At 35.5% G+C, this 26,567-nt stretch overlaps 1 protein-coding gene across 3 annotated transcripts in view; it reads right to left on the reverse strand.

The window, feature by feature from the left end:
- The window catches only part of CapaR (Capability receptor), a 526,950-nt gene that overhangs the window by 18,109 nt on the left and 482,274 nt on the right, over nt 1–26,567 (reverse strand). For all 3 annotated transcript variants that reach the window (XM_067787359.1, XM_067787360.1, XM_067787358.1), the window contains 3 exons: nt 25,612–25,756; nt 7,844–8,039; nt 1,566–1,685 (listed from right to left, as the gene is read on the reverse strand). In XM_067787359.1, the coding sequence (XP_067643460.1) occupies nt 1,566–1,685; nt 7,844–8,039; nt 25,612–25,756 (461 nt within the window). The remainder of the gene's footprint in view (nt 1–1,565; nt 1,686–7,843; nt 8,040–25,611; nt 25,757–26,567) is intronic.

Genomic DNA, 26,567 nt, shown 5'->3' on the forward strand with positions numbered 1-26,567 from the left:
TATTTCAAAAGGGAGGGGGCCTTAGTTCTATAGGTGGACGCCTTTTCGAGATATCGCCATAAAGGTGGACCAGGGGTGACTCTATAATATGTTTGTATGATATGGGTATCAAACGAGTGTTAAAGAGTATTTTAAAAGGTAGTGGGCCTTAGTTCACGATATCTATTTTACAGAGTTTTTCTAAAGTCATATTTTGCGTCATTAAACCAATCCAAATACCATGTTTCATCCCTTTTTTCGTATTTGGTATAGAATAATGTCATTTTTTCATTTTCGTAATTTTCGATATCGAAAAACTGGGCGTGGTCATAGTCGGATTTCGGCCATTTTTTATACCAAAATAAAGTGAGTCCAGATGAGTACGTGAACTAAGTTTAGTAAAGATATATCGATTTTTGCTCAAGTTATCGTGTTAACGGCCGAGCGGAAGGACAGACGGCCGACTGTATATAAAAACTGGGCGTGGCTTCAACCGATTTCGGCCATTTTCACAGAAAACAGTTATCCTCAAAAAGTCTATGCCCCTACCGAATTTCACAGGGATTGGTAATTTTTTGTTCGACTTATAGCATTAAAAGTATTCTAGATACATTAAATGAAAAAGGGCGGAGCCACGCCCATTTTGAAATTTTCTTTTATTTTTTTTATTTGGTTGCGCCATATCATTACTGGAGTTGAATGTTGACAATTTAAATATATACTGTAAAGATATTCAATTTTTTGTTAAAATTTGACTAAAAAAATTTTTTTTTTTAAGTGGGCGTCTTCTTCATCCGATTTTGCTAATTTTTATTAACCACACATACAGTAACAGGAGTAACATTCCTGCAAAATTTCATCATGATATCTTCAACGGCTGCCAAATTACAGCTTGCAAAACTTTTAAATTACCTTCTTTTAAAAGTGGGCGTTGTCACGCCCGTTGTCCAAAATTTTGTTAATTTTATATTCTGCGTCATAAGGTCAACCCACCTACCTAGTTTCATCGCTTTATCCGTCTTTGTTAATGAAGTATCGCACTTTTTCGATTTTTCGGAATTTTCAATATCGAAAAAGTGGGCGTGGTTATAGTCCGATTTCGTTCATTTTAAATAGCGATCTGAGATGAGTGCCAAGGAACCTATATACCAAATTTCATCAAGATACCTCAAAATTTACTCAAGTTATCGTGTTAACGGACAGACGGACGGACAAACGGACATGCCTCAATCAATTTTTTTTTTTTCGATACTGATGATTTTGATATATGGAAGTCTATATCTATCTCGATTCCTTTATACCTGTACAATCAACTATTATCCAATCAAAGTTAATATACTCTGTGTGCAAAGTACGCTGAATAATTTTCGACATAAACAAGAAACATCCTAGACAGTCCTAACTGAGTAGAAAATATAGTAACACGCCGAACGCCTCCGCCGCCGCGGCGTTTATCGGTGGCGTATATCTCCAATGGGGACCAACCCATCCTGAAGTACATTGCTTGAACAAATGAAATAAAAACAGCAAAGTGTTGCTCTTCAATACTGTCACACGTTGCATTTAAGTTATTTTTCTGTGCTTACCTTTCTTAGTGGCACCTTATAATCTAAATCCTTTGTCCATATTGTAGCGTTGGCCTTAATCGAATTTCGATCTCTGTTATTATTGACGTGATGATGATGACGCATTGAACGCACGCGAGACTAAAAAAAACACAACAACAAAATTCAAACCCAATCTAGGAAGTGTTATCTCAAAGGTGTTATTATTGCAAAAATATTTTATCATCTAAAAAATCAAATTTTCAAAATAAGACCATTACAGTGATTTCTTGTAATCACTGCCTTTGCGCTTATACGACTGAACTCAAATGCCCTTTTTAATGCTTAATTGATTGACAAATAAAAAAAACCAAAGTTATTAAATTAAATCATTTCATGAGAAAACCAATGAAGCTTAAATACCATTGCTTAATGCATGCAATGAAAAAAAAAATCAGATAAGCGTAAGCATCTTTTAAATTAACTCAATTCGAATGTCATCACAAGCAAATAGCAAACTCAATTTGAAATTCTTAGAAATAAATATCTGTTTGATAATTTTTTAAAACTTTTGTTAAGACTTGTTTGTTAGGTAAACATCTTTACCCAAGGTATGGGCAAATCCAGATTGGAAGTGATTTGCGATATGAGGGAATATTGAATGTAAATGTAGGCGTATTGTATCATGTTGGTATGGTGTATGGGGAATACAGAAAGTAACTTAAGTGAAGTCACGAATCATACTGTAGCATAATATGGGAACAATTTACGGGAAATAGCAGTTATGTGCGATATAAAATGGCATATAAGCAAGGAAAGGAAATGTTTGTTATGTATATATAAGTGTTATCGACGAGTTATCCATTTTTTATAAATTTGCTATCGATAACAACAGTTGTCGAAGAATTATAGATTTTTTGAGGACAAACTACAGGTTTGTTATCGAATATTTATCGATTTATTATCGAAAATGTATCGATTATTTTTAAATTTTTAATACAAGTTAATAACCTTGAATATTGTAAATTGTTAGATTTATTGCGCTAAAAGGCTTCAAGATGAATAAAACTTATTTTTTTTTGTTTATATTCACTTATAATTTATTTGGTCTGGTTTGATGACTTCAGATTGAAGTTGAAATATCGACCAAATAAATTATAAATGAATATAAACAAACAAAAAATTAGTTTTATTCATATTGAAGCCTTTTAGCTCAATAAATCTAACGATTATTTTTCAAAAAAATATCGATATGTTAACGATTTGTTTTTCGAAAAGTTCTCGACTTTTTATCGGCGTGCCACCGATTTGCTATCGAAAACGTTTCAATTCGTAATCAAAAAAAATCTCGATTTTTTATCGCAAAGTTATAGACTTTCAATTAAAAAGCAATCGTTAAGTTGTAAAAAGTTACTGATTTTATATCGAAAAGTTAAGCATAGGTTTTCAAAAAGTTATAGATTTGTTATTAAAAAGTGATAAATTTACTATCGGAGCGTAACCAATTTGTTATCTACGATTATCGACGATTTACAGACTTTCTATCAAAAAGTTATCGATTTGTTATCAAAAACCTAACGAAATGTTACCGAAAATTAATAAGTTTCTTATCGGAGAGTTATATAATTGTTATTGGCGTGTTAAAGGTTTATTAAGAACAAATTTATCGATCAGTTAAAATGTCAATATAAAATGGCAGATATATAATAAACCGATGACTCGCGATAACAAGCCGATAGCGAACCGAAGACTCGACGTTAGTAGGTAAAATAAACAAATTAGTACAAGGTGCCGTATACTTCTGCAGAGATTTAAGCCATTCGTCTCTCTCCATTTGCGTCGTGTTCCTTTTAATTTTCCCCACAAATCGGCAGGACGGGGCCTACCTATTTATTCCCACTATGAACGGCATCTGCAAGGCAGATGAGCTTTCACTCGGATTGTTCGCGAAATCACTGCCAAGGAGCGACCCCGTTTAGGAAAACCTTTTTTCTAATTGAAAAACTAGTCTCTATGGACTTGAACCAAGGATCTTCTGTATGGTAGGCTGGGAACGCTCCCACCATTCCTTGTCGGATGATGTTTATAGTTAGCTGTCGATAAAAAGCCGGTAAAAGAACAATAACTTTTTGGTTACGCTGATACAGAAAAGAAGACAAAGAAGTCTTCTCAAAAATCCCGAAGCTATTTGTTTCAACTATTTGAGATTCAGTAACCTTAAAGACGACACATCGAACTTGGTGCGCTAGTTTTTTGTTTTCTTTTAGGCTTTCATGGACTTTTTCCCCCAATGGAGTAACTATGAAATTTTCCAGAAAGCTGACTTCGTTGTTATTGTTTTTGTTCTATTTACGATAAAGACACTTCACGAAGATTTTGGGGTGTGTTGTCGATTTTTACGGTCCTTTTTCGGATATGTATCCGGTACGTTCGGGTAACAAGCACCGTTGAGGTACTAGCCCGAACAAATCGAGAACGATTAGTTGGTCATTAAACCTTCTAGGCCATACCTGCCCCAATCCCTGGTTGCATGAGGAACTTGGAGTCGCCAGAACTTTGCCTGCTAAATAGGCGTATGATACATTCATATTTGCAACAGGTTTCCCCTCACAAAAGTTAAATTTACAATAGGGCTGCGGAAGTTCTGAAGCTATAGAGCTTTGTATTGCGTTTAGCAATCCCTGGGTTCCAAAGCTGACTTCGTGCGGATGGTTTGCGCTGAGCATTCTTACAGTACTGCATATCTAAGATATTTTTTATTTGCGCATATATAATAAGGAGTCACAGGGTGTCTTTGAATATGTAACTGCCTCGAAAATAATCTCGAAATAGGTGCGAAACAAAGCTATCGTCACGAAATACAGCGTAAGTTATCGCGAAGTTTTATGAAAAATGTTTAAGTGGCTTTCAAATAACCAAAAAATTATCATGTAATAATACCAAGAATAGTACAGATGTTCTCACAAACTTCTCCGGAAATCACCCATAAAACAATGGTGAAGTGATCCCAAGATAGTAATATTTTATTCAAAAACGGTTCCAAAAACAGTACTAAACTGATTAAAAAATAGTTCCGTCATGATCGCGGAAACATTATCGAAATACTCCCAATAAGGTTCCGTACTTTGGTGGTAGCGTGCTCACCCTACCGCAGCGAAGATCCTTGGTTCAATCCACGGGCAAAGCAATGACAAAAAGTTAGAAACAAGTTCTTTCAACTAGGAAACAGTTTTTTGGGCGCGGTCGCTCCGAGTGTATTTCTGCCATGAAAAGCTTCTCAGTGAAAACTGCAACTGCCTTGGACGAGCCGTTCGAAATCTGTGAAAAACATTTAGGTCCCGTGACCCAAAATTTTTAGGGCTTTAGGGCTCCTAAATTAGCACAGTACAGACATACAGACATCGCAGGCCGTTTTTTCCATGACAATGAGAAGAATCAATTATTGTATTTGGTCGGTTAAATTGGCGAAGCGAATCAATTACGAAATGTATGCTTTGAATTGAAATAAACGAGTCTCCTTCAATAAAATTTGAAAACTTAATAACTAAACATTTAAATCTTTAAATATGTTCAAAAACTTGGACCAGGCCTTAGCTAAAAGGGGTGACTCTGCAGGAGAAACCTTGCACAAAATATCTAGGAATCATTCTGGAAAGTATGTTGTTATGGGAGTTCAGCGTAGAGGAGAGAGTAAAGAAGGCTTTGAATTTGAATTTTTGTACGTAAAAGAACACTGGGGTGAACATGAGGTTTATCACTCCCATTGGGTATTTACAGCAATTTCAAAGCCTATCCTATACAATGGATTCCTTGCTTGGTAGACAGCCCCACAAAAAATAACCTTCCTACAAAACTAGGGGGTGTATATACACTCAAAAAAAGGTTATCATCAAGGCGATGCCATCTAGGCATCAATGTGCAATTTTTGCTTATCTTTTTTTCGTCATCAATGATCTTATGTTATTGACATTTTCGAAATATTAGTTTGATACTTGTATTTGTCAAGTTAATAGACTACATACAAATGTAATGCGTTTTATAATCAATCTAGTATTAAATGCTATCATAATGAAACTAGGAAATTTATACAGTTATCATTTTGATACATTTTAAGGGCGAAACAATTATTTTCCATGGGCAAATCAATAGTCAAGATACAAAATTGATACTTTTAATTAATCTCTTTATAATATTTATCGTTGCATTGTTACCACGAAAATGATACCGTTTATAGTTTCATTTTTGCACATCGTGTATTAAAATGATAGTGATACTTCTTTTTTGAGTGTAGGCTATCAATGCTTAGCATTACCGAAGCCCTGAAAACCCCCCCACGGCTAAACAGTATGCCATTCTGCACATTCTACCTGCAGTTCTTGTGGCAAAGAATAAGGCGTTGACAACTACAACGAGGCTAAGTGCCTCGGGGTAGCTTGAGCGCAGCCCATACGTTCATAGTAGAATAGCGTCCTCAGTTACAGGACGAACATACTATCTTATTCCGTATCTGTGTCAACTTTTATATTGACAGCAAAGCAGAATTTAAGGTAATCAACTCGTAAAGCACAGCACCTAAAAGTGTGTCGTGACAGAGAGAAGCATACATCTTTATTCGGTCCCAGGGTGTATGGGAATAAGTAAGAATGAAAAAGCAGACGAACTAGCTAAAAAGGTTTGTTTTATAGATGTCCCAATAAGATTGGGCCAGATTAAGAGAAGACGAGAGGTGAACATGATCGACCACGCGAAAAAGGCGTGGACCCAAGCTCGGGGCTGCAAGGTGGCAAAGACCATGTGTAGGTCTTACAACCTAGACTTAGGAGTAACTACCGTCATTAAAAAAGAGGACTATAGACTTATGACGGCTGTTCTGACTGGATACTACCTTCTGACGTCACATGCTTTAAATTAGGCTTGGTAAGCTATGTAGGAAGTGCGTATTGGAGAATCACGTTTTGTGCTTGTGCCCTGCGTATGCCAGGTTAAGGCTCGAGCTATTAGGAGTGGCACAGCTATCTGATCTAGAAGCAGCACGTGACATAGGTCCTAAAAAGCTTCTAGTATTTTCCAGGAGGACTGAGTTATTTTATATTATAGTTATGGTTATGGTTTTTGATAGGGTTTTTCAGTTTGGTCGTTAAACAAATTTGTGGTAGCACTACGGACTCAGGTTTTGTGATGTCCTTACAGACCGACCTGTTCAGCGTAGTCTAACCCAAAATTTGCCAAATGTTTCCCAAAATATATTTGAAATAAAAAAAGTGTTACTTCGAGTGTTTGAGGATTTTCCTTACACCTTTTTCTTAAATTCAAACAATTGAATTTCATGTTGAAAATGTTTAATTTAAGCTCAGAGCGTTGTAATTATATTCTGAATTTCCACTTGAGTTTTTATCTGGATTGAGAATGCAATTGAAAAGTAAAGTCCCCTCTCAGCAAACGAGGATCATCCTCTATAAGTCACTTATCGTACCTGTCCTGATATATGGTGCAGGAGAAAGGACCATGACAACAGCAGATGGGAGTGTTGGAGATAAAAGTTCTTCGATAGATTTATGGGCATCTACGCGCCAACAAGAGTGAGTGCCAAAAAAGATTTTATAATGACAATTAATTAACAGCGGCTATTCTCGCTAAGTCATGTTATGCGAATGAAAGATGATGCCCCGGTCAAAAATGTATTCAAAGAAAGAGGGCGGCCCCTACTCCGCTGCCAATACCACGTGGAAAATGATATAAATTCTTACCTTGGTGCTACCAACTGTCTCCAGTTAGCCCAACAAATTGTAATGTCAGAACCGTTTAAACAATTAAGCGCCAATTACATAAGTAAGTATGAACTTAAACTCAAACTTTCTGCAATTAAAAGGTTTCCTCTTAGTTTCGTTCCGTTTCACCCTAAAACATACCACACGGTAGCTTTGGAAAAATACGCAGTTTTTAAGGATTGAAAAAATAATAGCATTTGTATTCGCATATCAGCTTATCCTGGTTCATTGTCTCCACGGGAGGGATAGTGCCGAGATAGCAATATCATACGAATATACCTAAAAGCTAACTAGTCGCTTTGCTGGTTTTTTTTTTATCTCATATAACATAAAAGCGTCACTGCGACACCTTATTCGCTTGTGAAACGAAAGTGAGCCCTTTAGCATTTTGAGCGTTGCTTTGCCTTAAAACCCTCAACTCTGAGTGGATTATTTTTCTTTCTTCTTAGCTAACAGGCTACGCTTTTAAGCAATCGCAGCTCGAAAATTCAAAACTTTCAAAAAAATTCTACACGCTTCTCTAGCGGCAAAACTGTAATTTTATTTACTTACCGAATGCACACGATCATATGTACTGTTATTTCCACCACCTCCCAACCTGTTTGCAATTGTACTTTCTCGAAAACTGGACTGATCTCGAGCGAAGCCATTATTGTAATAAACACTACGCCGTTTACCCCAAAGTATGTCCTTGAAAGCGACTCTGTAGCGATGTGACATCACATTGTATAGAATCGGATTGATTGTGCTGAAATTACACATATTAATAGAAAAATGTATTTGTAAGCAGAATTTGAGGTTTTAATTGTTATGACTATATTGAAAAGCAGAATATCTTAAATAAATTGAGATAATTAGAAAAATTAGCTCTTCCAGTTAATCTTGATTTTACATAATTGACCTGTGAAACCAGCAGATCTTACCCTACCCAATCATAATTTTACTTTCATATGAGGGGTTTATCGTCGATGTCTTGCAAAACTATATATCCAAAAATTGCAAAACCACTCAAATACCACCATGTGAGAAACTTGAGATTCTTTAGTCCTGAGCTCACTGCATCCAGCTCACATTGGTTTAAATCGCAGTTTTTTGGCATAAAGTCAAAATTTTTACTAAAAATATTTCCAAATTTAATAATGTGCCTATTTACTTAGATGTCCATTTATACTGAAAATGTGCACAAAATGTTTCCTTTGTGCAGCGTATACATCAGGCAACGCTACAAAAGAAGATGTTTTTGAAAAATATAACTTTGGTGGTGTGTATCGAAATAAATTTCAGTTTTCATTGGAATTTGCTTCAAAACGTCAAGTTAAAAATTAAAAGTCTAGTATGGATAATTCTGCAAAAGGTATAAAGATTTGTGTGTTGTGAAGAATTTTACATATTTATTCAATGGTTTCCTTAAAATAAGCTTTAAGTCGTGTAGCTTTCTGTGAAAAGTTAAAAGTAGACGTTTTTATTTATGTGGAGCAAAACTAGGGGAGATACTGCTGGGGACTCAAACTATTGATGCTCAATTATCTGTTGAAGTTTCTTTTTTTAAGTGGTAATAATATTTCTTGCGCATATTTGCGCAAATTATCAAAAGTTTGTTTATTGCTTTTACGTGAACATCTGTTGTCAATTTGGGTGGAAAAGAATGAGAATACCACTGAATTGATTAATTGGGTGTTAGAAAAATTAAATGGCGATATCTTAACAAAGAGCGATGTATCGGAAGTTACACAAAAAACAAAATTTTTCGTAATGTGAAAAAAGGTCTTGAAAAATGCGGCAGATATATGGACAGATTCAAAAGCTTACACTCGGATTGGCTTGCAACAAGCATAACTATCACAATAGATAAACTTAAAATTTCAAAAAAAAGTCGGACGGCCGTCTCTAACATATGAGGAGGGAGGATGAAGACTGAAACGAAAATTTGCTACGGACTTATCCAGGGAGCACAGTACTTCACTTTTGGTTCACGCTGCTGCAGTGTCAGCAAAAAAGTCAAAGGACAGAGATACTGCGTTTGTTTTAAATCAGACTTTAACTACTTTGGACGCATCAAATATGAAAGATAAGTTGGAGTCAAAAACTGCAATCCCTCTAACAGTGGGTGGCTTTCATAATTGTGGCTTTTGCTCTCATAATTGAAAACTCGTTCACAAAAGAGCAATACAACAGTATTGGATCTGTAAACTTAGAAAAGACCTGCAACATATCCCCAAGTTATAATAGTGTTTTGAAAGCTAAAACAAAGTATACACCTAAAGAAATTGTCGTAACCGAAACCACTGCAGAAGTAACCTCAAAAAATATACTCTACGATACAGCATCAAGGATTTTAACTTTGCAAGAAAGCGTACTACAAAATTTTAGTGAAACAAAAATCTTACACTCATTCTCAGCTATGTGTTTGACGGCCTGTTAGCTCTTTGGGCGAAAGTGCGTCGGAGGCCAGAAATAAATATTACAAAAGCGATAGAAGGGTACATGCTAGATAAAATTCTAGGGTTAACAACCTTACTGACGTCTTTCACAGGGCGTTGGACTCCTCAGATTCGTTAATCTCCAGTATAAGTGCTAATAAACACAGCTGTTACAAAGAAAAGAAATACCTGAAGAAGTAATATTGATGTTACGGATGCCATCTTTCGTCGAATGAAGCGAGCATAGCCTTGATGAATATTCTGTTGATGCAGATGTTCAAGACGCTCATTACTTTGATATTGAATTAGAGTTAGATGATGATTAGAATAATAACCCTTTATTAAATAAATTTTTTGGATTTTAACTTGCTTAATTTAACTAAATTCTTAACTTATGTAAATATAATTAAACCTAATATAGATATGTATACACCAAATAAATGTTTATATGTATATTATAAGTTGTTGTAAAAAAAACCTGAAATTTGATTTTGAGGTTATTTGGCAGCTATGTGAAGACGTCGTCCCATTTAACAACATTTTTTTTTCCAAAAATTATCTATGAAGTTATTAGCAAATATACGAAGTTTCAAAGCTCTAACTACATTTTTCTAGTTTATGCAGAAAATATCGCGATTCAGACCACTGTGCAGTTCTATCCAAAAAAATTAAAGCTTTCGCATTTGAACATCAATTTTGTAAAATAACGCTTAAATTGGGTTAGGACTAAAAAATAGCATTTAAGCTCTTTCATTTATATAAAGCTTCTAACGGGGAAAAAACAGGAGCATTTTTGAGTATTTACCAACTAAATGTTCTAATATATTCAGAAATCAATATTCCTTTAATTTATCATCGAAAAAATTCCTAAAGAAATATGCAAGGGTGTATAAGTTCGGGTGCAACCGAATATTATATACTCAGCGTGAGCTTAAATTGTACAGTTAATTTCAGATAAATTACTTTTCTACATAGCACGTGCCACCGCTCATTTAAAAAAAAATTTCTCCCAATTTCCTCTTACAATAAAACTTGGTAAGTGAAACAACGCTGATACAAAACTATTTTTCTTATTCTAGTCTACAACCCTCTTGAACATCTTTTATATAAAAGTGGGCGTGTTCTTTAACCGATCCCGTCAATTTTTACTATAAATATATTATTACGATCCGGTAATTTTTCTTCCAGTTATGACTCACGAAACACAGAAAATTGCTTAGTCATAACGGGGGCGGTGCCACGCCCCTTTTCAAAAATTTGAATTTTTTTCTATTTCTTGTTTTAATCGAATTGGGAAACAAAAAAATATAGCTGATATAATGCCCTCTTTTGCAAAGACATAGCTTACTTTATTCGTCAACTACCCCTTTAAACATTTTTATACTCAGTTGAGCAGAGCTCACAGAGTATATTAAGTTTGATTGGATAACGGTTGGTTGTACATATATAAAGGAATCGAGATAGATATAGACTTCCATATATCAAAATAATCAGGATCGAAAAAAAATTTGATTGAGCCATGTCCGTCCGTCCATCCGCCCGTTACCACGATTACTTGAATAAATTTTGAGGTATCTTGATGAAATTTGGTATGTAGGTTCCTGAGTACTCATCTCAGATCGCTATTTAAAATGAACGATATCGGACTATAACCACGCCCACTTTTTCGGTATCGAAAATTTCGAAAAACCAAAAAAGTGCGATAATTCATTACAAAAGACAGCTAAAGCGACGAAACTTGGTAAATGAGTTGAACGTATGACGCAGAAGAGAAAATTAGTAAAAATTTGGACAATGGGCGTGCCACCGCCCACTTTTAAAAGAAGGTAATTTAACAATTTTGCAAGCTGTAATTTGGCAGTCGTTGAAGATATCATGATGAAATTTGGCAGGAACGTTACTCCTATTACTATATGTACGCTTAATAAAAATTAGAAAAATCGGAGAAGGACCACGCCCACTTTTAAAAAAAATTTTTTTTAAAGTAAAATTTTAACAAAAAATTTAATATCTTCACAGCATATAAGTAAATTATATCAACATTCAACTCCAGTAATGATATGGTGCAACAAAATACAAAAATAAAAGAAAATTTCAAAATGGGCGTGGCTCCGCCCTTTTTCATTTAATTTGTCTAGGATACTGTTAACGCCATAAGTCGAACAAAAATTAACCAATCCTTTTGAAATTTGGTAGGGGCATAGATTTTATGATGTTAACTGCCTTCTGTGAAAATGGGCGAAATCGGTTGATGCCACGCCCAGTTTTTATACACAGTCATCCGTCTGTCCTTCCGCATGGCCGTTAACACGATAACTTGAACAAAAATCGACATATCTTTAATGAACTTAGTTCACGTGCTTACTTGAACTCACTTTATCTTGGTATGAAAAATGAACGAAATCCGACTATGACCACGCCCACTTTTTCGATATCGAAAATTATGAAAAATGAAAAAATGCCATAATTCTATACCAAATACGAAAAAGGGGATGAAACATGGTAAGGTAATTGGATTGTTTTATTGACGCGAAATATAACTTTAGAAAAAACTTTATAAAATGGTTGTGACGCCTACCATATTAAGTAGAAGAAAATGAAAAAGTTCTGCAGGGCGAGATCAAAAGCCCTTGGAATCTTGGCAGGTATTACATATATAAATAAATTAGCGGTATCCAACAGATGATGTTCTGGGTCACCCTGGTCCACATTTGGTCGATATCTGGAAAACGCCTTCACACCACTCCATATTAAAACTCTCATTAATACCTTTAATTTGATAGCCATATCGTACAAACTCATTCTAGAGTCACCCCAGGTCCACCTTTATGGCGATATCTCGAAAAGGCGTCCACCTATAGAACTAAGCCCCACGCCCTTTTAAAATACTCCTTAACACCTTTCATTTGATACCCATATCGTACAAACATATTCTAAAGTCACCCCTGGTCCACCTTTATGGCGATATCTCGAAACGGCGTCCACCTATGGAACTAAGGATTACTCCCTTTTAAAGTACTCATTAACACCTTTCATTTGATGCCCATATTGTACAAACAAATTCTAGGGTCACCCCTGCTCCACCTTTATGGCGATATCTCGAAACGGTGTCCACCTATGGAACTAAGGATTACTCCCTTTTAAAATACTCATTAACACCTTTCTTTTGATACCCATATTGTACAAACAAATTCTAGGGTCACCCCTGCTCCACCTTTATGGCGATATCTCGAAACGGCGTCCACCTATGGAACTAAGGATTACTCCCTTTTAAAATACTCATTAACACCTTTCATTTGATGCCCATATTGTACAAACAAATTCTAGGGTCACCCCTGCTCCACCTTTATGGCGATATCTCGAAACGGCGTCCACCTATGGAACTAAGGATTACTCCCTTTTAAAATACTCATTAACACCTTTCTTTTGATACCCATATTGTACAAACAAATTCTAGGGTCACCCCTGCTCCACCTTTATGGCGATATCTCGAAACGGCGTCCACCTATGTAACTAAGGATTACTCCCTTTTAAAATACTCATTAACACCTTTCTTTTGATACCCATATTGTACAAACAAATTCTAGGGTCACCCCTGGTCCACCTTTATGGCGATATCTCGAAACGGCGTCCACCTATGGAACTAAGGATTACTCCCTTTTAAAATACTCGTTAACACCTTTCTTTTGATACCCATATTGTACAAACAAATTATAGAGTCACCCCTGGCTCACCTTTAAGGCGATATCTAGAAACGGCGTCCACCTATGGAACTAAGGATTACTCCCTTTTAAAATACTCATTAACACCTTTCATTTGATACCCATATTGTACAAACAAATTCTAGGGTCACCCCTGCTCCACCTTTATGGCGAAATCTCGAAACGGCGTCCACCTATGGAACTAAGGATTACTCCCTTTTAAAATACTCATTAACACCTTTCTTTTGATACCCATATTGTACAAACAAATTCTAGGGTCACCCCTGGTCCACCTTTATGGCGATATATCGAAACTGCGACCACCTATGGAACTAAGGATTACTCCCTTTTAAAACACTCATTAACATCTTTCTTTTGATACCCATATTGTATAAACAAATTCTAGGGTCACCCCTGCTCCACCTTTATGGCGATATCTCGAAACGGCGTCCACCTATGGAACTAAGGATTACTCCCTTTTAAAATACTCATTAGCGCCTTTCGTTTGATACCCATATTGTACAAACAAAGTCTAGAGACACCCCTGGTCCACCTTTACTGCTATACCTCGAAAAGGCGTCCACCTATAGAACTAAGGCCCACTCCCTTTTAAAATACTCATTAACTCCTTTCGTTTGATATCCATATTGTACAAACAAATTCTAGGGCCACCCCTGCTCCACCTTTATGGCGATATATAGAAACGGCGTCCACCTATGGAACTAAGGATTACTCCCTTTTAAAATACTCATTAACACCTTTCTTTTAATACCCATATTGTACAAACAAATTCTAGGGTCACCCCTGCTCCACCTTTATGGCGATATCTCGAAACGGCGTCCACCTATGGAACTAAGGATTACTCTCTTTTAAAATACTCATTAACATCTTTCTTTTGATACCCATATTGTACAAACAATTTCCAGGGTCACCCCTGGTCCACCTTTATTGCGATATCTCGAAACTGCGACCACCTATGGAACTAAGGATTACTCCCTCTTAAAACACTCATTAACACCTTTCTTTTGATACCCATATTGTATAAACAAATTCTAGGGTCACCCCTGCTCCACCTTTATGGCGATATCTCGAAACGGCGTCCACCTATGGAACTAAGGATTACTCTCTTTTAAAATACTCATTAACATCTTTCTTTTGATACCCATATTGTACAAACAATTTCCAGGGTCACCCCTGGTCCACCTTTATTGCGATATCTCGAAACTGCGACCACCTATGGAACTAAGGATTACTCCCTCTTAAAACACTCATTAACACCTTTCTTTTGATACCCATATTGTACAAACAAATTATAGAGTCACCCCTGGCCCACCTTTACGGCGATATCTAGAAACGGCGTCCACCTATGGAACTAAGGATTACTCTTTTTAAAATACTCATTAACACCTTTCTTTTGATACCCATATTGTACAAACAAATTCTAGGGTCACCCCTGCTCCACCTTTATGGCGATATCTCGAAACGGCGTCCACCTATGGAACTAAAGATTACTCCCTTTTAAAATACTCATTAACACCTTTCTTTTGATACCCATATTGTACAAACAAATTCTATGGTCACCACTGGTCCACCTTTGTGGCGATATCTCGAAACGGCGTCCACCTATGGAACTAAGGATTACTCCCTTTTAAAATACTCATTAACACCTTTCTTTTGATACCAATATTGTACAAACAAATTCTAGGGTCACCCCTGGTCCACCTTTATGGCGATATCTCGAAACGGCGTCCACCTATGGAACTAAGGATTACTCCCTTTTAAAATACTCATTAACACCTTTCTTTTGATACCAATATTGTACAAACAAATTCTAGGGTCACCCCTGGTCCACCTTTGTGGCGATATCTCGAAACGGCGTCCACCTATGGAACTAAGGATTTCTCCCTTTTAAAATACTCATTAACACCTTTCATTTGATACCCATATCGTACAAACGCATTCTAGAGTCAACCCTGATCCACCTTTATGGCTATATCCCTAAATGGCGTCCACCTATAGAACTATGGCCCACTCCCTCATAAAATACTCTTTAATGCCTTTCATTTGATACACATTCCAGGGTTTCCCTCGGTTCATTTTCCTACATGGTTATTTTCCCGTATGTTGTCATCATAGCTCTCAACTGAGTATGTAATATTCGGTTACACCCGAACTTAACCTTCCTTACTTGTTTATATAAAAGTGGGCGTAGTCCTTAACCGATTTCGTTAAATTTTCTTCAAAATATTCCTTATAGTAAAGGCAGACTCTCAACTGAATTTTGTTATGATAACGAAAATAGACACTGATGATGGCACAACGACGAAACCGGTTTGTTTCGAAACCAAATTTGACAAAGGATGACGAAAAATCGCTCCAATACACATCAGAGGTTTAACGGTTTTTGATCTATTATTAATAATATTTGTAAAATTAATTTTATCACAAGTGGGTGGTGCCACACCCATTTTCAAATTTTTATCAAGAGTCTCGATATCAGAACACACATCAAATTTCAACATTCATGGTATATTATTTACTAAATAATCAGGTTTTTTCAAAATGTTATATATATAAAAAGTGGGCGTGGTTATGATCCCATTTCATTAATTTTCAATACCAAACTATTCTGGGTCCAGATAAGCCCGTATACCGAATTTGTTGAATACATCTCAATATTTGCTTAAGTTGTCGTGCTGACGAACGGACATGGACGGACATAGTTTAATCAAGTTTTTTAACGGTTTTATTTAGGTTGACTTGACAGGTTGGCTAGGCGGCACGAATTTTGTAATTTAAATTTAAGTAACTTCCCGATAAGCTACAAGCTTGAAACTTGGAATATAGTTCAGAACCGGATGACAGTGCAATAATAAGAAGAAAAAAATTGCCGCTAGGTGGCGCAAGGATCGAGATATTCACAAAAATCGTATTTGTTGTCCAATTTAGCTCATATGTGGAACATATAATACATGTAAGAATAGAAAGCAACCTATGAAAAAAATTGCCGTTAGGTGGCGCAAGGATCGAGATATTCACAAAAATCGTATTTGTTGTCCAATTTAGCTCATATGTGGAACATATAATACATGTAAGAATAGAAAGCAACCTATGAAAAAAATTGCCGTTAGGTGGCGCAAGGATCGAGATATTCACAAAAATCGTATGTATTTGTGGTCCGATTTGGCTCATATTTGGAACACATAATACATACAAGAATAGAAAGCGACCTATGATGTCCGATTTGGCTCATATTTGGAACAAATATTACATACAGTCCGGTAGAAGTGACATACAAATATTTTGGAGTTGGAGGAGGGACAAGCATACGTGGCGCTGAGTCGAGTAAAGTCTTTGGAAGGATTATGTATCGAGGAATTAGATTGTAACAAATTGTCAGGAAAGAGTCCTTGTAATAATGAGTCACTAAATGAACTAGGTAAATAGAATGAGAAATAATAGGCAATTAAGACTAAAAACTTGAAAATAAAATAATTAAAAAAAATGTTTAAGTTAAACGGTTTTATTGCAGACAATACTTACATGAAGTAATAATAATATTAAAAGCTAGAGAATAATTAGTTAAGTCCTAGGTACTAGTCATCACACTCCTCATTAATCTAGGGTGTTGATCAGGCAATTAAATAAAAGCGTTGGGCGCGTCAAATTTCTATTGATAGTCATATATAAGACCAAACGAACTTTAATAAGGTATGTTACGCCTCACATTTTTAAAAATTTTAGGCGCCCAACGCTTTTATTTAATTGTCTGATCAACACCCTAGATTGCTGAGGAGTGTGATGACTAGTACCTAGAACCTACCTAATTATTTTCTAGCTTTTAGTATTATTATTACTTCATGTAAGTATTGTTTGCAATAATACCGTTTAACTTAAAATTTTTTTAAATAATTTAATTTTCGATACTGATGGTTTTATATATGGAAGCCTATATCTAATTCGATTCTATTATAACTGTACAACCAACCGTTATGTTAACAAAGTTAATATACTCTGTATGTAGAGCACGCTGAGTACAAAAACTGTGTAAAAAAGTTGTTCTGCTCTCTTGTAAAATTCAAATGCTGTCAGATATACGGTTTTGCAGTTGGTTGATAGATGGTTTTGCAAACGCATCGATGTTATGTAAAAAGCGCCGTCGCAGGCTCATTCTCTCTCATCCCTTTTCTGTCTTAATAAAATCTGAAGAAACACATCTCTAGCAAACACTACTCTTGAAAAAATATAAATCTCAGACTGTACAATGATAATCAATACATGGTTAAAAAAATGTGCAATGTGCGTATTGCATATTTCAAATATTGAAATTACTTTGTTTTCTTTACATTTTAGATAAATAGATTTAAATAGTGTATTCGCAAAACTAATCTTGATAAAAACAGCTGCCTTCATAGCTAAAAATATTTATATATGTTATAGTAATAAAAAGAAATTATTGCATATTTTAAGCCTTAGGCATTTTCTTATATCTATGTACATATATCTCGTATATATCAAATATATTCAGCGCATGTCCACTACTTTTGTTTCAAAGATATTGCTCAATTGTTCTTTGAGGGCGACGTCAAGTTAAAAAGAAACCTATAAAATACTGACATGACGGGCTCAATCGATTTTCAGGTGTAGCGAAATTTAGGAACATGAAAATTTCAAAATGCGACATCTTAGCAAAAAAAAAAAAATGTTATTTGAGCAAACTTAACGCCATTTGAAAGAAGAAGACTTGCATTTAAAGATGCCATCCTTTAATTTTGGTGAAAGAAAGAAAACATCTGCAAGGCTACATAACCTCAAATATGAGCAAAAACGGTGTTTGTACTTTTAGGTTAGGATATCACCAGAGCCAATGGAGCAATTCTGAGGCCAGATTTGGATTCAGCGCATCATAAACCTTCGGAAATATATAGTCTGGTTTCTGGGTCTGAAAATGTGTTAAATTTTGTCGGCCTGTGTTATTTGTGAGGGTGAGAGCAATAAGTAGTAGGGCTCTTAAAAATATTCAAATAATTCGATTAATCGAGTATACGATCACTACATTTTAGAATTTTGTACGTTTATTAGTCGAATTTTACTAAACGAATAGTTGATTTAATTAGATTATTCGAATAATAACAACTCAACTATAATTCGAAATTAAAAATCGAACGGCGCTTCTACACGAAGTTTCCATACAAAAAAGTTACGTATACGTCATGAATGTACCAAATATTGCTTCTTTGTTGAATATTTGTTAATTTCATCAATTAGTTGATATTGAAATCTTGAAATGATATATGTATCTCAAAAATGGTGTTCCATATTTACCGAAGCATTCAAAAAAATATCAAAAATTTACCGCTTTTGCAACTTTTGGGAACCAAATTGTGGTCATCGCAAATAACTTTAGCTTTCTACGAAGAAAAGTGCGTTCGAAATAAACATAGATGTGATGAGTGACAATCGGCTGAAATTAATGCTTTAAACACCGCCTTTTCGAAGCAGTTGTAGGAATCTGCAAAAACGATATCTGAGATTTTTGTTCTTTTTGTCTACGGAAATACATGAGAAAAGTATTTAAATGCATTACGGATCACTTTGTATAAAGCACATTAGATTAAATCTAAGTCTATCTAATTAATAGCAAACATTCTGACGATTTTTACGAATACATACTTGAGTGACAAGAAAAAAAATAATATCAGGGGAGTGACGGCTTAAATAGTCAGTAACATACTACCTACAAATTCATTTTGTTTCAGAAATATATCACGCAAGTTTCGTAAATGCCTTCAGAAAATATTTCCATAGTTTGGGGATATTACGGAATATTTTTGGGATACTTCGGTCTCTAAAACCATCCCAAAATTAGCCCGATGTGATGCCTTAATAACCCCGGAAAAACTTCGAAATAGTCCATAGAATCATCAGGAAATTATCGCAAATTTACCTCGAAATGACTCCGGAAGCACCATGAAATAGTCCCCAAATAATCTCGAAATAGCCCTAACATAATCTTGAAGTGCGCTCAAACAATATTCAAACTGTTGCGAAATTATACCGAAGTGACTGCACGAAATCCTTGAAAAGAACAGAGATATACCCGTAAATTGACCTAGAAATTGCCCCGGGAGAACACAAGATATTCCCCAAAAACCTACAAAACTATCCCAAAATAACCCCAAAATTTGCCCGAAAAATATCAGCATATAAACCCGAAATGAACCAGAAACAGTCACGATAACCGTTCTGATGTGATCATAAATAGTTTCTAAAACAATCTAGTAATGACAAAAGAAGTGTTCCTCAAACTTTCCGGCAATTACCGATATGATCCCGAGTTGACTATGGAAGGCAACGCGCTACCTACCCTACAGCTCTGCTAAAGAAAATCATATCGTTCGTAGTTAATAGTTTGCATTTACTGCTCTTTAAAACACGCCGTAGCTCGTCGCTCACCCAAAGAATTATTGTCACATTTTATGCACTCAAAAAAAAAAAATCAGAAACTGTCAAAAGATTCGGAAAAATTATAATAAGTTATGGATTTAACGAGTACTGGAAGCCAGAATTTCTCATATTTTCCTAATGCGATTACCCATTTTAGAGCTACTTCGGTTTAAAAAATGTACTTCGGTCACGGACGTATAGCGATACAGGCCCTAGGCTCTCACTCAAGTAATAAATATGAATCGATCAAACTGTTTATAAAAATAGTAATAAAATATAGATCTAATGACTTCGTATGGTCACTTGTATATATTTGTCATTCAAAGGATTCTCAATTGTGAAACCTCAATATCTAAAATGATTATTGTTGGTGTTGTTGTAGCGATAAGGACACTCTTCAAAGGCCTTGCGGAGTGTTATCCATGTTGATGGTCCTTTGCCGGATGCAGATCCGGTACATTCCGGTACCAAGCCTGACCATCTCCGGAACGATTTTTTATGACCACATGCGCCCTTCTGGGCCATACCGCACTCCCAACCCCCAGATCCATGAGGAGTTCGGGGTCACCACAGCCTCGGCTGTTAATGAAACAGGATTCGCCACGTATAAGTGAGGTTGACAATTGGATTTGGAGAAGCTATATATTGCGCTGGCGACCTGAAAGGGTTGCGCTACACGAATCGATTTGGAATTGTAGTCGCCTCTTACGACAGGGATTCCTACCGCGAGTATATTCTAACCTCCTAACCCACTGGGGGTAACTCTAAACTTCTTCTAATGAATTCTCTAAAATGGTGATTCAGATTAGTGAGCTATTTGTGTTAGGGCTTAGTTCTATTATTTATCGATTGAGTGAAAGTGGTTTTCGATACGTGATCGTGATACGTGATCGTAAACCACCATTCGGGCCCTGATAGTGATTATGAAAGCTAATAACAAATTGCGTAAATATATTTATTAATATGTGAAGAGGAACTGTTTACTTAAGAATTAAAAAAAAAAATTATTGTTCTACAACTTGTCTGTTTAAATTCCATATAAAGCTGTTTTGATATTTAGCATACAATCACTTTCTCCTTTTTCGTACTATGTGCTATTAAAGAAGTCTTATTTGATGAAAATAAATATATGAAAGATTTATGTTTAAAAAATTTTCATTCAGGCAATTCACAGGGTCTCCTATTCATCATATAAGCTATGCTTTATTCAAATTGTGTATTGGAAACCGCGGAAAAAACTCAAATATTAAAATTTACATGGATACGACACTCTTTTGAATTGCCCAATTATAAATTAGTTTTTTTTTTTTATCGAAGAGCTTCACATTATAAAAGATAATCTATATTATAACTAGCAAACCAGGCAGACGTTGTCCTGCCCTAAATTTGGTCTATCTGCATACATCTTAATAAGCTCTTTGCGTCTAACTCTTCCTCCCCCCTCTTATATATTCTTAATATTTTATTTACTCCTCCCTCCGTCTATTTCGATTCATCTATCTCTATTTCGATCCATCTATCTCTATTTCGTCTCACTCTATCTCTTTCTCAGTCTCCTTCTCCTACCCTCTTTTCCCTTCTCTCAAGTTCTTCTCATTCTCCTTCATCTCTTATTGCTAGTCCCAGAGGATGGTCCTAATCCCAGTCCCAGTCCGCCTCTGGTCTAGTTCCCGGAAAAAAGGATCGTAAATACTAATACAGGCAAATTAATACACCAAATTTCAGGAAAATCAAATAGGACGTACATAGGTACATATATAGCTACATGTCTTTATTTCGGCTTCGCATGCTTATTTATCAGTTTTGCCAGGTTGATGCTACTAAATCGGATATTACAATTGAAATTACTTTAAAGCTCTCAGCAATTGCTTTCATTTGATATCCATGGTACACATAGATTGTACAGGTATCCGGGTCGACGTTTTGGCCTATATCTCAAGACCCTTGCCACTCAGCGATATAAAAATTACTCTGTACTAAAGCACACATCAACAACTTTCATTTGCTATCCATATTACACACACATTCTAGGGGTATCCGGGTCCACGTTTTGGCCTATATCTCGAGACCCTAGTCACACAGCGATATAGAAATTACTCTGCACTAAAGCACACATCAACAGCTTCAATTTTATACCCATAATGTAAAAACACATTCTAGAATTACCCTGATCCACACTTTGGCCTTTATCTCGAAACCCTAGCACCCAGGGATATGAAAACTACGCTGTACTAAAGCACTCATCAACAGCTTTCATTTGATATCCATATTATATAAACACATTCTTGGGGTGTCCGGGTCCACGTTTTGGCCTTATATCTCGATACCTTAGTCACCAATAGGTATGAAAACTACCCTATAGTAAAGCACTCATCAACAGCTTTCTTTTGATATCCAATTGTATAAAAACATTCTAGGGGTGCCCTGGTCCACGTCTTGGCCTATATCTCGAGACCCTAGTCACCAATAAGTATGAAAACTACCCTGTAGTAAAGCACGCAACAACAGCTTTCATTTGATATCCATATTGTATAAACACATTCTAGGGGTGCCTGGGTCCACGTTTTGGCCTATATCTCGATAGCCGAGTCACCCAGGGGTACGAAAGATACTCAGTATCAAAGTACTCATAAACAGATTCCATTTGATACCCATATTGTACAAACACATCCCAGGAATACCCAGGTCCACGTTGTGATATCAAGACCCTAGCCAAAACGGGATAAAAAGTATCGTATGTCCGTTCCCTGGTTATAAGCTACCTCTCCACAAATTTTCAGCCAAATTGGTTCATCCGTTCTTGAGTTATGCGTAGTGTAACTAACACGACTTTCTTTTGTATAGTATTTTTCTAAAAAAAATCATAACTCAAGAATGGCTAAACCGATTTGGGATTTCAAAATCAACTAACCATCATCTCTCCTTCCTGTATCTTTCCTAAAAATTCCATGGCAATGTTTCTATCCGTTCTCGAGTTATGGAGTGACAATCAAAATGTACACTTCTTTTTATATATATAGATAAAATAATTTAAAAAAAATGTTTAAGTAGTAATAATAATGAAAGATAGAAAATAATTAGGTAGGTCCTAGGTAGTAGTCATCACACTCCTCATCAATCTAGGACGTTGATCAGACCATTAAATAAAAGCGTTGGGCGCGTGAAATTTCCAAAAATGTGAGGCGTAGCATAACCTGATTAAGGTTCAGTTGGTCATACTTATGACTACACTGGATCACAAATTCCAATTTTTTTCTGCACCAGAGACACCGCTACGAAATTTCTATGTAAAATCCCCCCCTGATTTCGAAAATCAAGGTTATTTTTAATTCTATGGTAACGTTTTTGAGATATTTACGAACAATGGTTTTTTCCAAAAAAAAAAAAAAAAAATTGGGTCCACTTAATCATATGTATATCAAGAACGAATTGAGCAATTCCAAAACGTTTTGAAGATTTTAAAAGGTAATAAAATTTGCTTTACTTTTTGCTAGGCTCTGCACATTCAAAGATAACGAACGATCATTACGGATTTTTTCCATTTTTTTTTTGTAAAAATTTGTACTTTGCAAGGAAGGATCTGGAAAATTTTTTATTTTTCTGCAGATTTGTTTTTCTCTCTAAGCTATGTTTTATTACAAGAAAAATAAGCCTTCATTCAACAAAATTGATGGACTAGTACAAAAGTTATAAGCATTCAAGTAAATATATCCATTTAATCCTAACACATATGTACCAGTAGGGTACTTAAGTATTAAATGGGAATATTTACATGAATGCTTATAACTTTTGTATTAGTCCATAGATTTTGTTGAATGAAAGCTTATTTTTTTGTAATAAAACAGAGCTTGGAGATAAAAAAAACAAGTCTGCAAACAAATAAAAATTTTTCGAGATCCTCCCTCGCAAAATACAATTTTTTTTATATTTTTACAAAAAAAAAAAACCGAAAAAATCCGTAATGATTGTTCGTTATCTTTGTTTTGCAGGGCCTAGCAAAAAGTGTTGTATGCACAGTTTATTGTATTACCTTTTAAAAGCTTCAAATAGTTTTGGAATTGCTCAATTTTTTTTTTTTTTTTTTGGAAAAACCGTTATTCGTAAATATCTCAAAAACCTTAACATAGAATAAAAAATAACCTTGATTTTCGAAATCAGGGGGTGATTTTACATGGGAATTTTATTTCAATTTTGGCTGTAAACCAGTGCTATCAATAGAAATTTGACGCGTTCAACGCTTTTATTTAATTGTCTGATCAACGCCCTAGATTGACGAGGAGTTGGATGATTAGTAACTAGGACCTACATAATTATTTTCTAGCTTTTACTATTATTATTACTTATTGTAAGTATTGTTTTCAATAAAATCGTTTACCTTAAAAATTTTTTTTATATTTATTTTATTATACTGAAATTTCACTAACAAAATTTGAACTTATGTGCTCCAAAGTATTTTGATGTCACTTCTACCGGACTGTATATAATATTTTTTCAAAGAGCCAAATCGGACAGACAAGTACGAGTTTTTTGAATATCTCAATTTTTGCGACACCTAGCGTGAATTTTTTTACTAAAGCGGTTTCTATTTCTGTATGTCAAATATGATTTCCAAATATGAGCGAAATCGGACCACAAATACGATTTTTGTGAATATCTCGATCCTTGCGCCACCTAGCGGCATTGTCATCTGGTTCTAAACTATATTCCAAGTTTCAATCTTGTAGCTTATCGGGAAGCCACTTAAATTTTAATTACAAAATTCGCGCTGGCGGGCCTGTCGTGCAGCCTGTCAAGTCAACCTAAATAAAACCGTTTAATTAAAAATAAGTCGGGTTTTCCATCCTGACCCTATAACTCCAGAACGCATGAACCGATTTTCACAGTTTTGCATTCGTTGGAAAGGCCTCGGGCTCTGTGAGGTTTATAGTAAAAAAAATTCAGGATCGACGCACAGGGTCTCAATATATAGGCTAAAACGTGGGCCCGTGAGCGTCTGTTTTTGTGTTTTTACATTATGGGTATCAAATTGAAGCTGTTGATGAGTGCTTTAGTGCAGAGTGACTAGGGTATCGAGATATAGGCTATGGACCCGAATACCCCTAGAATGTGTGTGTATTATGGATATCAAATGAAAGCTGTTGCTGAGAGCTTTAAAGTAATTTTCATTGTGATATTCGATTTAATAGCATCAACCTGGCAAAACTGATAAATATTCATGCGAAGCCGAAATAAAAACGTGAATTAATAATACCCAAATACCTATTTACATACGTCATATACGATTTGCCTGAAATTTGGTATATCAATTTACCTACATTAGTATTTACGATGCTTTTTTCCGGGAAGTAGACCAGAGACGGACTGGGACTTGGATTAGGACTAGGACTGGGACTGAGACTGAGCCTGGGACTCGGAGTGGGACTGTGACTGAGACTCGGAATGGGACTGGAACAAAATACATACCACCCTCTGGGAGTGGCAATAAAATATGAAGAAGAATGAGAAAAATTTGAGAGAAGATAAAAGAGAGAAGGAGACTGAGAAAGAGATAGAATGAGAGGAAAATGGAGATAGATGAAGCGAAAAATACGGAGGGAGGAGTATATACAAAGATTAGGAAAAAGTGTAGAGGGGCGAGGGCAGAGTTAGACGGAAAAATTTTATTAAAATGTATGCAGATAGACCAAATTTAGGACAGAACTATGCCTGCCGGGTCTGCTAGTTCAAGATAAAAACGTACTACATTACTTACCATGATACGTAATACGTGAATCCTGCTATAGAGAACATCCATTCGTTTATCTCTTGAAAATTGTTATGTTCTTTAGCATAAAGGAACCACAGTCGCTGCATATGAAATGGCAGCCAACATATGAAAAATGTTACAACAACAGCAGCTAAAAAACACATCGAAAAAAGAATAAAATATTTTTAAGTTAAATTAGTTTAAGCAGATTTAGAAAGACATGCAGATTTTTAAAATACACCTATCTTAATTAATTAAGCTTCAATAATTTGAGCATATGCAAATGTGGGAAGTTTAATATAAAATTTATTAACAATTTTTGTTGTTATATCGGCCTACTGATTTGTAATATCGCGAGTTAATATCGAGCTCAAGGCCTAACAATAATTATTTTATCATTATTATTGTTATAATATATTTTTTCTTAATTGAAAAAATTTTGAATTAGAATAGAAGAAAGAAAAAATTTAGACAACTGCCAAAGCTCGTTGTATAGATCCATTTCGGGAACTGCTAAATTTCTTCATCGGCAACGTTTAGGCGCCGCTGCTATAACCATTCAGCCATCACAGCGGTTTTTTGTTTGTCTTCATTATTCCTACTTCATTCTGGTTCTTGCCAATTGATATTCACAGCACTGCGACATCTGTTACAGAATAGTTGTGAAAATTGGGCTTTGTTTATGGCGATGATGCCACAGTGTCATATTTTATTGACACTTTTTCCCCGTGCTCTGGGATGTATTAATTTAAATTTATTATTTAAACCACCGGTCGCCGTTGTGAATTGGTAGCGTGCTCCGCCTATCACACCGAAGATCCCGGGTTCACCCCCGCGCACAGCAAAATCAAAATTTTAAAAACAAGTTATTTCAATTAGAAGAAAGGTTTTCTAAGCGGGGTCGCCCTTCGTCAGTGATTTGGCAAACACTCCATGTGTATTTCTGCCATGAAAAACATCTC

The sequence above is a fragment of the Eurosta solidaginis genome, chromosome 5 (assembly GCF_040869045.1).
Source record: "Eurosta solidaginis isolate ZX-2024a chromosome 5, ASM4086904v1, whole genome shotgun sequence".
Classification (NCBI taxonomy): Eukaryota; Metazoa; Arthropoda; class Insecta; order Diptera; family Tephritidae; genus Eurosta; species Eurosta solidaginis.